Genomic DNA, 16,467 nt, shown 5'->3' on the forward strand with positions numbered 1-16,467 from the left:
CAATTGTAGTAACTGTCTTGAATTTTAGTAAAACCTTTCCATTGAGTTGTACTAAATGAAAAGAAAAGACAGCATGACATGCGTCATGAAACAAAACATTCGCTGATCGAATCCTACATCTTGACAGCCGTGTTCAGGTCAGGCTCCCTTCGGCTCAAGCTGTGGATGTTGGGAGCGGGCTCAATTGTTGTACAAGTCAAACAATTCAGTCAGATTGGAATTTGGAAGGGCGCTATTCACTGCCACTGGTTTAAATTCTCCTGCATCACTAGTAAAAATCTTATCCAGATTTCAAGAAAAAATTATGATACTTTACCAAGTGTTTCATGTTAACATATGCAAAATCGTGCATATCCCCTGTCTCAGTAACAAATAACATTGGAGTATATACCAGCTCATGCCTGATGCCCAACTATCATTCTATTATGAGGTTAATCAAGCAAATGAAAGGCCGAGCTGAGCTAGCATATGAGAGGCCATATGCAAAAACTTCCGGCTCTCATGCTATGTTGGTTATCCTCTACGTGGACTCTTCTAACTCCTCTCCAAACTGATCAAGTCTTGATACCTCTGCATCATAATCACGGATAAGAGAGTGGTTAATGGAACCATCATCTTCGCTTGCATGGATTTGCCGCCCACCAAACCTGCAAGGCCAAGAAAAGGACAACAAATGCTATCAGAACAGATCAATCTGGGAGCACAAATGTCAGTTGCTCGGCATTCGTTTATATAATAATAATCTTCTGCGCTTTGACAGGCAAACATGCACAATTCCAAGAGTGACCATCGGATTTTTAGTTAGATACTTAGATGACAAAATTTTCTCCAATATTTCAGGCTAAAATCAATGAGGAAATGATAAATTAAAGGTTTCTGAGGGAAACAAACAGGAGGTGAAAGCCAGAAAACCCATTTCAGCATTTGTTAACATCACATCAGACATGTGTTGACCTACCATCTTCCATTCATCTTCTCTATGCCTTTGGCACCATCTTTCCGGTCTTTGAATTTCACCAGTATGACACCCTGTGGGTGATTTTCACAGACCTGCAAGCACAATCACATGAATTTAGCAAAAGCAGTTTGGTGAAGGATAAAATAAGAACAATTTGGTGAGTTATGCCTGATCCATGCCAGTTTGGCTTTAGAGAATTTCTTTTTACAAAATGTACGTATCCAGCTCACAGTATATTGAAAGATGAAAAGTTTGTTTTGCAACAAAGCAATTGGTAGAATTTGTTTCTAGACAAGTTCAGAAAAGCAACATATCTGTGGCTAGGTGTACCTTGACATTATCCACTGGACCAAACTTGGCACATTCCTCTCTAACATCTACCTCAAGCTCAGAAAGAAGGTCTTCATCAGCCTGCAAGGTCAGAATATTTTTGGTTAATCTAATAAAAATGAAAAGAAAGTTGCTATGAAGCATGAGCCTTATGAGAGCAATCTGAAATAATCTAATGTGTAAACAAGTACAAGTATGTCCTGTCTCTAGGATCAAAAGAGCGCAGATTGAAGGCGGCATCAAGCATAGTTCAGCTACTTACTCTCAACTCAGCAGGAGTGAACATGTGCCGTAAAATTACTGTAGTAGGAATCATCACCTTCTTATCATCATGTCCACCTAGTTTGAAAAATTATCAAGAAAGCAAATGAAGTTAGATCCCAAGTTAGAGTTACCTAATGATTAAAATAACTACCAAATAACAGCAATCAAAATTACCCCATCCAAGCATTTTGTCTTCAACCTTTCTGATCTTCCTTTTCTTTTGCTTGTCAGTTTTCTTTGCAATGAAAACATCACCTGAAACACATATGCAGCATCAGTAATAAACTTTGTAGCTGATGGAAGAGTATTTGGTTTTAGAACAATTATGAGATTATACCTTTCTGCTGAAATCTGGCTGGACTTACAGACATCAGAGTCTTAACACCAGGATGGAATGATGTCCCATCCAACAATTGAACTGCTAAAGCTACAGAAGGCTCCTGGATCATCCGGGGGAAAAAAAGACATGTGAAGAAAAGAAACGCATAATAAGTCCAAATAGTCTGAGCAGTTTAACAAGGAGATACCTTGAAATATGTCACCAAGGCGTCACCCTTTCTCCTCCCAGTTTCCTTGTCAATATAGATCTTCACCCGAGGCTTTTTAGTCTCCGGGTCCTGTGGTATCAGTTTATCAACATTTAAAGGCGCATGCTTTTAAAACATATTATTGATAAGAGAAACAAGTCAACAACGATAGCTATTCAAAATAAGATATCGAGTAAATATTGTAATATCTTTTCAGTTTACTTAAGCAACCAATAGTATTTGATTAATTAATATTAGCCATCTAAGATAACCAATGGGCGTCTGTGACAATATCTAGTATCATAATGCATGCTGTAAGTTTGGACAGCTGAAATTTGCTAAATGATCTATTCAACAGTGAAATACACAAATTCAGGGTTGAATAGTTTGCAACAATTAACAGCCTTGACATGAATAATTGAAGGCCCCAATATCCCATGACTCTGATAAGTCAAATTACAAAGTTCCTTTAACAGTATGCCGATTAGTTACTTTCACAGATGGTGGCTATATATTAGTCCAAGCAACAATAAAACTAAGTCATTTCACAGGTGTGACGTGTGAAAAATGAAAATAACACCAAGAATAAATAACAGACAGGCAGACACAACAAGTTTGTCTCAGCAACACAACAGACTAAAAGCATACCTCCTTTATTATTCCACACTTGGAAAATACCTCCACAATCTGCAAAAGGAATCCAGTATTAGAAGTTCAGAGCAAGCAATTTTTTTAAAAAATAACCAACTAATTAAGAATGTGTTAAATGATGATTCAAAAGAATGACTTCCATAGGTGATAGGAGAGAAATAAAATGAGGCTACCAAATTAGTTGATACGAGCAATTTACCTCCTCTACTGTGACATCATCAGGCAAACCAGTTACATAGACATGTGTGTTGACTTTGAGATCAAACCAACTGTCTGGAGGTTTGTTAGCTTCCTGTCGGGGACCTAATACCGGGGTACCCCAGAAGGTGGAACCAATAACTACCGAACGTTAAAAACTTCTGGACGGATAAGGACGTCGTAGCGTCCCTTGCTCGAATGACAGGAGTTTGGTTCCGCCTCGCCCGACGCCTTTGAGGTAGCTCTGCCTCGCCCGAGGGCTCAAGGCTAGTCTCCGTCTCGCCCGACGCCTATGGGGAGGGCTCGGTCTCGCCCGAGGGCTGAGGGATAGACTCCGCCTCGCCCGACGCCTTTGAGACAGCTCTGCCTTGCCCGAGGGCTCAGGGCTAGTCTCCGTCTCGTCCGACGCCTTTGGGGCGGGCTCGGTCTCGCCCGAGGGCTGAGGGATAGATTCCGCCTCGCCCGACCCCGGAGGGGCGGGGTCGGTCTCGCCCAAGAGATAGGGATTGGTCTCCGTTTCACCCGACGGCCAGGAACGAGCCTCGCCCTGCTCGATATCTAAAGACTGGTTTCATCTTACCTGACAACTTCTCCCCGTTCCCTCATGATGATGGGTACAGGGCAAGACAAGATGTTCGGGTCAACCATGGCTCCAAGGACTATACCCTGCGCCTTGGCAGGAAAAGTACTGCCAGGGAACGACGGGACAGGAGCTTTAGACCCTTCCGGGCGCCGCAGAGCCCGAAAGGTATTACAGGTGCGTGCTCCTCGCCCTGTAGAGTTGTAGGCGCCGCCTTCAGCTCTGGGACACGGAACCCAACGAAGATATACGACAACCGCTACGCTCCAGAAAAGGATTTGCTATCTCCACGAACGACGGATATTCCGTCACCACGCTATGGACCCAAGGGAGCGGCGCCCGCTTCCCGACCCCTCAGGTCCACCAAGTCAGAAGACCTTGGCCACGGCGCTACTCCGGACCCCGACCCCGCGTCCCTCCGACGAAGACTCATAGGAACCAGAAGGCGTGCGGAGCAAGGCTGGGGGAGGCTCATAAGTCAAAACCACTGTACTGCAGTCCATACCCTACGCAGGGCAGCATTCTGTAACCAACCTGACATTCTACAGAGACATCGACAGCATTGTAGGCGCTTATCTTCCTTCGCACTCATCAGAATGAAGAACCAGGCCGGGTAGACGTGAGCCACAAGAGTAAGTAGAGTACGTATCCTAAAGCACTCACCCTTGTAAAGCCAGCCCCTTCATCTATAAAAGGGGATGCGCTTCCTCCATCAACGGGACGGACTTTTGACCGAACAATACAAGCCACACACACACAGTCAAGCTGCTACCAAGCTCTTGACCTCCTTTCAACCCTTCCATCAGAGACATGGGACCAGTCCCTCTCTCGATCATTTGTACCCCCTACTACGAACCGTTCACGGTGCTAATAACACGAGCAGCAACAAACTGGACGTAGGGACATTCGGCCCGAACCAGTATAAATCTTGTGTCCTTTAGTGCACCATCCGAGCCTAACGCGCATTACTATAAATTTACTTGCCGGTGCTTGTACGAAACACCGATAGTTGGCGCGCCAGGTAGGGGCCTTGCGCGTTCCAAATCAAGCCTCGGATGGCCACCCACGCAATCAGCTGGGCCCCGGGCGCACATGTGCGTTTCGGTGACCTAGATTTTATCATCACACTAGGAGGAGAACTGGCGCTGACCCACACGGCCGCACAGTCTCTCCCTTCCATCAACCTTAGCCGTCTGAGGCTTGAGGGCCCGCGGGGCGACTCCCTTGGACCCCAGTTATCCAGGGAGCCCCCGCGCAGCATCACCCTTTTTCCGGAAGGCCACGTACGAAGCGCCCCGACAGCGTTTCCGTTCGGTCTCCGCAACGCCGCGACGACCGCTGGCCACCTTCTGGCACTACGCATGGTTCAGCCGCCTACGGACAGCGAGTTCGTGGGGGTAATCGAACACGATCCGGAGACACTCTACGGGCTCCTCGCGGAGGAACCAGAGTCGTCCTCCAGCTCTGACTCCAGCAAGGGGAGCCATCACCCTTCCCGGGAATGCTTCATGACGCAAACCCCCGAGGGGCACGTCCAAAGCGTCTCCGGAGAAGAGACAACCCCAACAGGCAACCCCGACGCCAGGATCGAGGCGGAGACGGCGGCTCCATCCCACGTAAGGATGGAGCAACTAAGAGCACGAAAGCTGGAGATCGATGACGCCGGACAACAGCTTGTCCGGGAGTACCGAAACATCGAGGAGATCAAGCGTCGCAGAGACGGTGGGCACGCACGCGCCTCGGCCGTGATGTGCATCGGAGGATCCTCACCGATGATGGGACTCTCCCTCACTTCGCTCAGGCAAGCCAGAACATCGCCGCCGCGACGGCCTTGCTTCACGGCCTCCCAAAGGCCGCGACGTCTGAGGATCGCCGGGCCCACAGGGAGATTCGCACGTTACTCAAGCGCGCGGCTGCACAGCAGGCAGAAAGCTCGTTGTCTCGGCGACATGAGCCCGACACCAGCTAGCGCACGCCCTCGGTACGTCCTGCCAAGGATGCGTCCGTTCACTAGACGCCGCCAGGCGGCAGGCAGCGCTCCGCTATCCCGGTACATCAACGTCTCGGCCACAACCGTGACATGCGCAGCACCATCGACGCCCGCAGGCGCACCCACGGCGACGAAAGAGAAGGAGCCCGTCGCGGCTATCATCCTCGACGCGGCAGACGCTACGACAGCGGCGAGGACCGGAGCCCGAGCCCCAGCCTGCCAGGCCCTCGGGCCTTCGGCTGACACATCCTCAACGCCACGTTCCCCCCGAGGTACCGACCGCCCACCAATATCCTAAAGTATTCTGGAGAGTCGAACCCCGGGCTTTGGCTCGAAGACTATCGGCTTGCCTGCCAAGCCGGTGTTGCGAGTGATGATAATTTCATTATTCGCAATCTCCCGCTATTCTTGGCTGATTCGGCACGAGCGTGGTTGGAGCACCTACCGTCCAACGACAATCAAAGTTGGGCGGATCTCATGGAGATCTTTGTGGGTAACTTCCAGGGCACATACAAACGCCCTGGAAACCCATGGGACCTCAAGAACTGCCACCAGAAGGCCGATGAAACCCTCCGCGGGTACATCCGGCGCTTCTCCCAGCAGTGCAACGAGCTCCCTAACGTTGCCGACGCCGATGTGATAGGGGCCTTCCTATCCGGGACAACCTGTGAATCCCTGGTCCACAAGCTGGGACGCAGGGGCCCGCGGACCACTAAGAAACTCCTGGACATCGCCACCAGCCACGCCTCAGGAGAGGAGGCGGTCGGAGCCGTCTTCGACCGCACCGACGGCAAGGCGAGGCGGGACGAGGCCGCCGACGAAGACGCCTCCGACCGTCCCGCCAAGAAAAAGAATAAGAAGCAACGGCGCGACAACTCGCTCGTGGCCGTCGCCGACCGTAAAGGTGGCCGGAAGCCCACGGAAGGCACTCCGAACCACTTTGAAAAAATGCTCAAGGGGCCATGCCCAAACCACGCTTTCCCGGCCAAGCATCTATACAAGGAATGTGGCCTCATGCGCAAATACTTGTCCGGGGGTCTCAACAAAGGGGAGCAAGGGAAGGAACCTGCCCCAGTACAGACGACGTCGAGGAGAAGGACGACACCTTTCCGACTCCGAACGGCGCCCTGATGATCTTCGGAGGATCAGCGGCCTACGACTCCAAACGCCGCCAAAAGGTCGCGCGCCGCGAGGTCTATACGGCCGAACCGGCCACGCCTACCTTCCTCCGGTGGTCAAAATCCACCATAACCTTCGACCGGGCCGACCACCCGGGTGCCGTCCCACACCCGGGAAGGTACCCGCTTGTCGTTGACCTGATCGTCGGCCCAAAGCGGCTCACAAATGTACTGATGGATGGAGGCAGCGGCCTCAACATCATGTACGCCAAAACGCTCGATGAGATGGGCGTCGACCAAACGAACCTTTGTCCCGTCCGAGCACCTTTCCATGGCGTCGTACCTGGTAGGCAGGCCATGCCACTGGGGCAGATCGATCTGCCCGTCACTTTCGGGGATCGGTCCAATTACAGGACTGAGACCCTCACCTTCGACGTAGTGGGGTTCCCTCCAACTTTTCACGCCATCCTGGGACTACCGTGTTACGCGAAGTTCATGGCCGTCCCCAACTATACGTACCTTAAGCTGAAGATGCCGGGCCCCCGCGGGGTCATCACCATCGACACCTCCTTCCAGCGCACTTACGAGTGCGAAGTCGAATGCTGCGATCACGCCTCTGCGGTCGTCGCCTCCAAAGAGCTCATCACCCTCAGGGAGGTTGCCGAAAAAATGCCCGACGCCAAGACAACAACCAGGTCATTCAAACCAGCCGAGGGCACCAAGGAGGTCCTCGTAGACCCCAGCAGCTCCGAGGCGAAGAGGGTACTACGCATTGGTACTACGCTCTCTTCCGAATAGGAAAGCGCGCTCGTCGACTTCCTCCGCGATAACAAAGATATCTTTGCGTGGAAACCCTCGGATATGCCAGGCATCCCGAGGGAGGTCGTTGAGCATACCTTAAAAATTCACCCAGGCTCCAAGCCGGTGAAGCAACGCCTGCGCCGCTTCAACGAGGAGAAACGCAGGGCCATCGGCGAGGAGATAGCCAAACTGTTGGCCGCAGGATTCATTAAGTATACCACCCAGAGTGGCTAGCAAATCCCGTTCTTGTACGAAAGAAGAGTGGGAAATGGAGGATGTGTGTTGACTACACGGGCCTCAACAAGGCGTGCCCAAAGGACCCGTTTCCTTTACCACGCATCGACCAAATAGTTGATTCCACCTCAGGGTGCGAAACCCTCTACTTCCTTGACGCATATTCCGGCTACCACCAAATCGCGATGAAAGAGTCCGACCAGCTCGCGACGTCTTTTATCACCCCCTTCGGATCGTTCTGTTACGTTTCAATGCCGTTCGGTCTGAAGAACGCTGGGGCAACTTACCAGCGCTGTATGCTCAACTGCTTCGGGGACCTCATCGGGCGGACCGTTGAGGCCTACGTCGACGACATCGTAGTTAAGTCCAAACGGGCCAACTACCTTGTCGCCGACCTTGAACAAACCTTTGCGAAACTCCACGCAAACGGCATCAAACTCAATCCCGAAAAGTGTGTTTTCGGGATCCCGAGGGGCATGCTGCTCGGCTTTATTGTCTCCGAACGAGGCATCGAAGCCAACCCGGAGAAAATCTCAGCTATCACAAAGATGGGCCCGATCCAGAACATAAAAGGGGTTCAGCGAATCACAGGGTGTCTTGCCGCCCTCAGCCGATTCATTTCGCACCTCGGCGAACGAGGACTTCCCCTTTATCGACTCCTAAAGAAATCTGACCACTTCGAGTGGACAGCCGAGGCTCAGGAGGCGCTTGACATGGTTAAACAATTTCTAACTAAACCGCCGGTCCTAGTCCCTCCGTGCAACGGAGAATCCCTCCTGCTCTATATATCGGCCACCACGCAAGTGGTCAGCTCCGCCTTAGTGGTAGAGCGAGAGGAAGAGGGGCACGCCTTCAAGGTACAGCGCCCTGTGTACTTCATCAGCGAAGTGCTATCCGACTCCAAAACCCGTTACCCCCAAATCCAGAAACTCCTCTATACCGTCCTCATCACCAAGAGAAAGCTACGCCATTACTTCGAGTCACACCCTGTGACAGTCGTGTCGTCTTTCCCCCTAGGCGAGGTCGTCCGTAGCTAGGATACTACAGGAAGAACCGCAAAGTGGGCACTCGAGCTAATGGATCAGGGCATTACTTATGCCCCCCAAACAGCGATCAAATCTCAGGTGCTGGTTGACTTCATCGCAGAGTGGACCGAGGTCTAGATGCCACCAACAATCGCCAATCAAGAGTACTGGACGATGTACTTCGACGGATCGCTGATGAAGAAGGGCGCCGGCGCGGGACTAATCTTCGTATCTCCCCTCGGGGTCCGCATGAGGTACATGGTTCGGCTCCATTTTCCCTCATCAAACAATATCGCAGAGTACGAAGCGCTCATCAACGGCCTACGAATTGCTATCGAGCTGGGCATCTGACGTCTCGACGTCCGAGGCGACTCCCAGCTGGTCGTCAATCAGGTCATGAAGGAGTCGAGCTGCCACGACGCCAAGATGGAGGCATACTGACAAGAAGTCCGACGGCTGGAGGACAGATTCGACGGCCTCAAGCTCAATCACATTCCAAGGCGCCTCAACGAAGCAGCCGACACGCTCGCGAAAGCAGCATCCGGCCGAGCCAGTCCCGGCAGGCGTCTTTGCCAGCGATCAACACAAACCCTCGGTACGCTACACGGGGTCGGAACAAGCCGACGATGGCCCATCTAGGCCGATCCCAGGGGCCGATCCGCCAATCGCTCCGCCCGACCCCGAGGTTATGGCGCTTGAAGAGGACCCAGCAGCGGAGTCCGACACTCCCGACGACTGGAGAACGCTTTACCTCGACTACCTCCTCCGCGACATACTACCAGCGAACAAGACGGAAGCCCGACGGCTCGCGCGACGCGCCAAGTCCTTCGTTCTTGTAGAGGGCGAACTCTACAAACAGAGTCACATCGGTATTCTGCAACTCTGTATCCCTGGCGAACAGGGGAAGCTCCTGCTGGGCGACATCCACGGTGGAATCTGCGGTCATCATGCCACACCAAGAACCTTGGTTGGAAATGCATTCCGACAAGGCTTTTACTGGCCCACCGCAGTAGCCGATGCCGAGCAAATTGTACGCACCTGCGAAGGGTGTCAGTACTACGCTCGGCAAACACACCTCTCGGCCCAGGCACTCCAGATGATCCCCATCACGTGGCCCTTCGCGGTCTGGGGGCTCGACCTGGTTGGGCCACTCAAAAGGGCGCCCGGGGGCTTCACCCACCTGCTTGTCTCCATAGACAAGTTTACAAAATGGATTGAAGCTCGACCAATATCCACGATCAAATCCGAGCAAGCTGTGCTATTCTTCCTCGACATCATCCATCGCTTTGGAGTACCGAACTCCATCATCACAGACAACGGCACGTAGTTCACCGGCAGGAAATTCATTCGATTCTGTGATGAACAACACATATGGATCGATTGGGCAGCCGTCGCACACCCCCGGACGAACGGGCAGGTCGAGCGCGCAAACGGCATGCTCCTTCAAGGCCTCAAACCCAGAATTTTCAACCGGTTGAACAAGTTCGGCGCGCGCTGGCTCGCTAAGCTCCCGGCCGTGCTCTGGAGCCTAAGGACAACTCCTAGCCGGGCCACCGACTACACACCCTTCTTCATGGTCTACGGTTCCGAGGCCGTTCTTCCAACGGACCATGACTATGGAGCACCAAGAATCAGAGCATATGACGAACAGGGGGCCGAGGCATCCCACCAAGACGCCATGGACCAGCTAGATGAAGCCCGCGACATCGCCCTCCTCCGTTCGGCTAGTACCAGCAGGCGTTACGACGGTACCACAGCCGACGGGTGCGGGGTCGAGCCTTCAACGTCGGAGACCTCGTCCTCCGCCTTGTGCAGAGCAACAAGGACCGCCACAAACTCTCCCCGCCCTGGGAAGGGCCCTACGTCGTCGCGGAAGTACTTCGCCCAGGCGCCTACAGGTTGAAAACCATCAACGGCGAGGTCTTCACCAACGCCTGGAACCATGAGCAGCGAGGCTCGTCTTCATCGACATCCCCTGTTTCGGCCACTGCTTCGCCGCGCTCACCATCACCAGCTCCGGGGGAGCCCGGGAACACGGTAGCAGCAGCTGGCACTCCTCCACCGGCCTCACCAATGGCGCCATCAGCCGCGACATCATCTTCCCCTACTGCCACACCGCCACCCGCTGATCAGCCCCACGTCGAGCTCATCACGCCGCTGGAGGATGACGAGGATCGTCTGGACATGTTCTACGTCGACGAACCCCTCCGCTACCGCACGGTGACGAACATCATCGGCGATGAGTCTCCACCAGGGCTGGCACCGCATCTCTTCGCCCAGCTGCACTTGACTCATGCTGGCGAGCCAACCAATTACGCCGAAGCGCAAGGCGATCCAGCTTGGGAGGCCACCATGAAGCAGAAGCTCCAGGCTGTGGAGAAGAACAAGACCTGGGAGCTCGTTGATCTGCCTGCCGATCACCGCCCGATCACCCTCAAATGGGTCTTCAAGCTGAAGGACGAGAAGGGGGCGGTGACCAAGCACAAGGCGCGGCTGGTGGCACGAGGTTTCATCCAGCAAGAGGGCGTCGACTACGACGATGCGTTCGCCCCAGTGGCACGCATGGAGTCGGTCCGCGTCTTCCTCGTGCTGGCGGCTCAAGAAGGATGGCGGGTGCACCACATGGACGTGAAGTCCGCGTTCCTCAACGACGACCTCAAGGAAGAGGTGTACGTGCGTCAGCTGCCTGGCTTCGCCGTCGTCGGGAAGGAGGACAAGGTGTACCGCCTGCATAAAGCCCTCTATGGCCGGTGGCAGGCACCGCGCGCCTGGAACTCGAAGTTGGACGCCACACTCAAGGAGATGGGCTTCCACCAGAGCGCGCACGAGGCGGCGGTGTACCAGCGGGGCAGCGGGCGCACTGTCCTGCTCGTCGGCGTCTACGTCGACGACCTCATCACCGGCGCCGAGGAAGAAGAAGTGAAGAAGTTAAAGGCGCAGATGAAGAACAAGTTCGACATGAGTGACCTCGGCCTCCTCTGCTTCTACCTCAGCGTCGAGGTGCGCCAGGATGCCAGCGGCATCACCCTCCGTCGGGCTCACCACGCCAAGCGGATCCTCGAGCTCGGTGTTATGGTTGGCTGCAATCCCGCCCACAAGCTAATGGAGAAGTTGCGGCTCAGTAGAGAGAGCACTGTGGAGGAGGTGGACTCCACGCACTACCGGCGGCTTGTCGACAGCCTCTGGTACCTGGTGCATACCCGGCCAGACTTGGCGTTCGCAGTCAGGTACGTGAGCCGGTTCATGGAACGGCCCACGGTGGAGCATCTACAGGAGGTGAAGCGCGTTCTTCGCTACATGGCCGGGACCCTGGACTACGGTCTGCACTACAAGAGGGCTCCTGGCACGGCGCGCTTCATCGGCTACTACGACAGTGACCTTGCCGGCGACATCGACACAAGCAAGAGCACCAGTGGAACCATGTTCTTCCTGGGTGACTGCTTGGTCAGCTGGCAGTCCATCAAGCAAAAGGTTGTGGCGCTGTCAAGCTGCGAGGCAGAGTACATCGCCACCACCACTGCAGCAACACAAGCTCTGTGGTTGTCTAGGTTGCTCGGGGAGCTTCTTGGCAGAAAGGTTGATGTGGTGGAGTTGAAGGTGGACAGCAAGTCTGCTTTAGCTCTAGCCAAGAACCCAATCTTCCATGACAGGAGCAAGCACATTCGGATCAAGTACCATTTCATCAGGGATTGCTTGGAGTAAGGGAGCATCAAGGCCAACCACATCGCCACTACTGATCAGCTGGCAGACATACTCACCAAGTCACTGGGCAAGGCCAAGTTCCAGGAGATGAGGAGAATTGGTCTGAAGCAGATCACTCAGCACTAGGCTTAGGGGGAGATTGATAGTTAAGCCTAGTTGCCTGTATCTTACTTTTCTGTAGCTACTATTCATTGTCATGTAGTTTTTAGGTTCCTTGGCTTCCAAGTAGGAATCAAGGCATCTACTTTACATAGCAGAATATGCTAAGAGTAGGTAGAGGTAGCAAAAGCCACTTTGCTCTATATAAGCAGTGGCAGACCATCTTGTATCAAAGTATTGCAACTTCATTTCAATCCAAGCGGCTTAGTGGCCAAGCTGCCCTCTGAGCTTTCTACCAAACCTGAGATCCAATTTCTTATGGCTGGGCATCAATAACCAATACAAAAAATAAGGAATTCTAAATCCATTAGCAAGTAAACTGCGATTTATACTGGTATTTGCTGGAACAGAGCATAGATGCTTTTGTCTTGTATTGAAACTTCAAAACAACATGAAAATTAACACAAGCATTGATGTTTTCAATCATCAGCAAACCACAAGAAGGACTATGGTGAAGAGCAAGAAACTAAAGAGAAGAGGTCAACCTTTATGAATTAATGGCTTAGTATCATATAGGCTGTTTCAGAAACAGAGCTTAAAATCTTCCACCAACATAGGTAGTTTTGGCAGCAAGTATGAACAAGATCAATTGAACAGTAAAGATCAATACAGGGCTCAGATCAATTAAACTCCTTCCAAATCTTACGTGAGTGAGAAGACTATAGGTGCCCCCGGAATGTATTCCCAAACTAGTAAAATCCTTGAAATGATAAATAGTTCCACAAGAGCTTCTGAGTCTAGTAGGTGATGCGTGATAATTTCCACTGCTCCATTGTACTAAGAAATGACAGATAAGTTGTACAATTGATATATGCCACATCCAATACAAGTTTCTATCAGATGGTCTATGCTGATTATTCATAAAGAAAGTACAGAACACCTAAGGCTCTAAATTGAGGAGACTATTTCAATGGTGGAAAGTCAAGAAATTCACTGGTGGAACTAGGCAGTGTATGTAAACCTAGAGATGGCAAGGACAGACGAGCAGAACTTACTTGAGGAACCCATGCCCTCAGAGTACGGTCCCACTTGTAAATGGTGCCATCATCGTCAGTAAATTCCTCCTCTCCATCCAGAGGGGTTGCTGGCCGCTCATCATCCTGCGGGCCCACATCACCATCTTCAGCGCTGCCTTTCACTTCCTTCTCGGCCTCGGTAACCTCCTTTTGGAATTTCGCGAAATCATCATCGACATCCGGAGCAGCAGCTGCACAGAAACCCAATGGATGAGAAGGGAGCCTTACAGAAATTCTGTTGCAGGCACAGCACAGGGCAATGGCACTAACCTTGTCCAGATTGATCCTTTGCTGCTGTGACTATAGAATGTAACTCAGGGATCGACGAGAGCGGCATCCATTCCTTCCTCCCTTGTGCCCACAGCATTGTGCCCTCGTTGAGGTAACCGTTTGCAAAATGCTCTGCGAAGGGAGCAAAATTATGCTTCGCGTTCAGAGTTATTTGGGGCAAACATATAAACCATAGAATCAAAATTCTACAAGTTGAAAGGCGTGAAACCGAAACCTTCTGGGCGAGATTATCTACCCAACGATTCCACTTGAGAGATCCTGAATGAATAAAATAAGCAAGAGGCTTGCTTCACCATCAGGGAAGGCAAGCAATTCCGCCTAGCTCACGGACTCAACCCTAAGCGGCAAGGCCCGACCCCAGCAAGAACGCAAGCTCTAGCCGTGAAACGCACTGGACTCCTACGAGAAGGCGGGAGAGGGTCACCTCGCAGCTCCACAAGCGCGTAGGGGCCAACGCCCTGCTGGTCCGGGCCGAGCACGTACCAGCCCACCTCGCCGGCGGCAGCCGCACCGCTAGTCTCCATCTCCACGGGCACCTCTCCAAAGCCGGGACAGAAGGGGAAGCGGGTGGGTACTGGGGGGGTGGACGAGGACGCTATTTCGTGGAAACGGGTGGCCGGCGGCGGGGAGGGATGGTGGCGGAGGCGAGGCGGCGGGGAGCGATGGAGAGGCGGCAGGGGTCCGTCAAGTCAAGCGGAAGCGGAACGACCGGTGGACGGGGAAGACTCGAGAATAGAAGAGAACCACGTGTCGTATCTGGACGGCTGAGATCGCCCCCAGCACCCGCGATCCAACGGTGGTGGGATTTCTGGGCTTCATTATCTGTCTTGACAAATTAGCAGCCCACTGGCTCACTGCTGGTGTTCGGGTTCGCCCCGTTTGGACTCTGGATTAGAAGAAACCCGTGTCTTATATTTGGTATGTTTATTTGAAGTCAAATACCAGTACATTTCGAAAGCTTTTTCTGGCCATCTATTTGTAGTAAAAAATGCAAAAATTATTTGTGCAGATTGTCATGAAGCGTTTCTCTCCATAGTTGTACCAAACATGACCATTATCGATTATGAGATCTTGACAGTTATTAGGATCTAGCTTGTTTGGAATAGAACGACATTTTTTTATCAAATTCATAAAGTCCATTCAGTTAACATGTAATTTATCATTAATTGACTATAGAAAAAAATTGTGAAAGAATTTTCACTTATGAATTGCCCTTTTAATTTAGGGCCGGACAAAAGTGCTCCGACCGAACTCGTTTTCTTTTTAAAACAAAAATGACTTGATTTTGAATAACTTTTGGCTTCTGTCTCTTTTGAAGTGGGGTCTCAAACAATTCAAAAAAAATGATAAATAAGAGTATGTTAATTGTGAAGAAAGCTCGAGAAAAAAAGATGCAGTTGACTTATTATCCAACGCTATTTAAATTGGGCTGGTGGGATGTCTAACATTGTTGCATCACCTAAAATACAAAATTTTCCTTTTTGTTATTTTTAACGAGGGAGTGATGTTTATTTTTCGTGGAACATGCAGGCCAGAGATTCCTAAACACAAGAAATGGAGACCGGTAAACAAGGCTGGATATCTTGGCAAATTCGTACTTTTTTTAACGAATCAGGAGAGCTACCGACTATATTAAAAAGGAGAAACCCAGACTGGGCAAATACAGTAGAGCAACAAAGGCTCCCTAGAGAGTCAATCAACCACAACAACAACAAAGAGAAAAAATCCGGGCCGGTTGGATTGGGACCTCCACACGCGCTAAACTCAAACTCAAAGAGAAAAAAAACTCTGGGCGGTCGGATTAGGACATCAACACGAACCGAATAGAGCCGAAACTCAAGAAGCCGCACACCGCACCGCCTCCAAACCACTATCAGTCGGTCACCACATTGTATCGCCATCCCCCGGACGACGAAGACGCCAAGACGAAACGCCGTCGTCACAGCTCACGCCGTCATTGCCAACGAAGTCCCACACCGAGGTAGCCCGCTACGAAGCAGAGCTAGTCGGCTCAGGCCACTACAAGCCGTGTAGCCGTACCGCAATCGAATCCGCTTGCGCCGCCTCTGAAGACGTTGTCCCATGCCGGACGAGCCACTACCAAGTAGGGCTAGCCGCCGTAGTCTGCTGCAAGCTGCCGACACAATCATGAGCGGCTGCCTCTGGCGCTCACCAAGTCAACCCCGATCACCGAGATCCATACGCGCACACTGTCGCTTCCAGCAACCTAGCTGCCCTACCGAAGGTAGAAGTGCCACACTCCAACTCCAGCAACCATCAGAGCGCCTCCTTGCACCAGGATGATCGCCGCTATGCGGGACCGCCCGTCGCCACTCCACGCAGGTCACCTTGGCAACACATCTGCTAGCCACCACCTCTCACGTCGGCCTCCACGCCAACTCTGTGGGCACCTCACACGCCAGCCTCTTTGCCATCTTCGTGATCACAATTGGCACATGGTCCCGCTAGACCGTCGCCCTCCACTAGCCCTCATTCGCTGCATCAACACACTCATCATGGCTGCCTTCCACCACCGTGGACACCGGTACCTTGAATCCTCAGGTAGGTCTCCACCTTCCTTGCCACGGCACCAGCCGCCGCCACAGCCTGTCAGGGCACCACC

General features: G+C 52.2%; 1 protein-coding gene across 1 annotated transcript; it reads right to left on the bottom strand.

Moving 5' to 3' along the window:
• Positions 1-204: 204 nt before the first annotated feature.
• Positions 205-14,863, bottom strand: LOC136509036 (splicing factor U2AF-associated protein 2-like). Its single transcript, XM_066503833.1, has 11 exons — positions 14,269-14,863; positions 13,824-13,955; positions 13,533-13,744; positions 2,728-2,766; positions 2,080-2,169; positions 1,890-1,992; positions 1,727-1,807; positions 1,551-1,627; positions 1,289-1,369; positions 959-1,050; positions 205-647 (listed from the first exon to the last, which is right to left on the bottom strand). Exons 1-11 carry the CDS (start codon positions 14,366-14,368, stop codon positions 521-523), a joined length of 1,134 nt encoding a protein of 377 aa, XP_066359930.1. The 5' UTR covers positions 14,369-14,863; the 3' UTR covers positions 205-520.
• Between the last annotated feature and the right edge of the window lie 1,604 nt (positions 14,864-16,467).

The sequence above is a fragment of the Miscanthus floridulus genome, chromosome 15 (genome assembly GCF_019320115.1).
Source record: "Miscanthus floridulus cultivar M001 chromosome 15, ASM1932011v1, whole genome shotgun sequence".
Classification (NCBI taxonomy): Eukaryota; Viridiplantae; Streptophyta; class Magnoliopsida; order Poales; family Poaceae; genus Miscanthus; species Miscanthus floridulus.

Bases quoted from the DNA above. Each gene is read 5' to 3' on its own strand.
- LOC136509036 (XM_066503833.1), bottom strand. From the start codon at position 14,368: ATGGAGACTAGCGGTGCGGCTGCCGCCGGCGAGGTGGGCTGGTACGTG. The intron at 1,628-1,726 runs GTAATTTTGATT...TTTTCAAACTAG, and splicing joins AGACAAAATGCTTGGATGGG to GTGGACATGATGATAAGAAG. The intron at 1,370-1,550 runs GTAAGTAGCTGA...CTGACCTTGCAG, and splicing joins TCACTCCTGCTGAGTTGAGA to GCTGATGAAGACCTTCTTTC.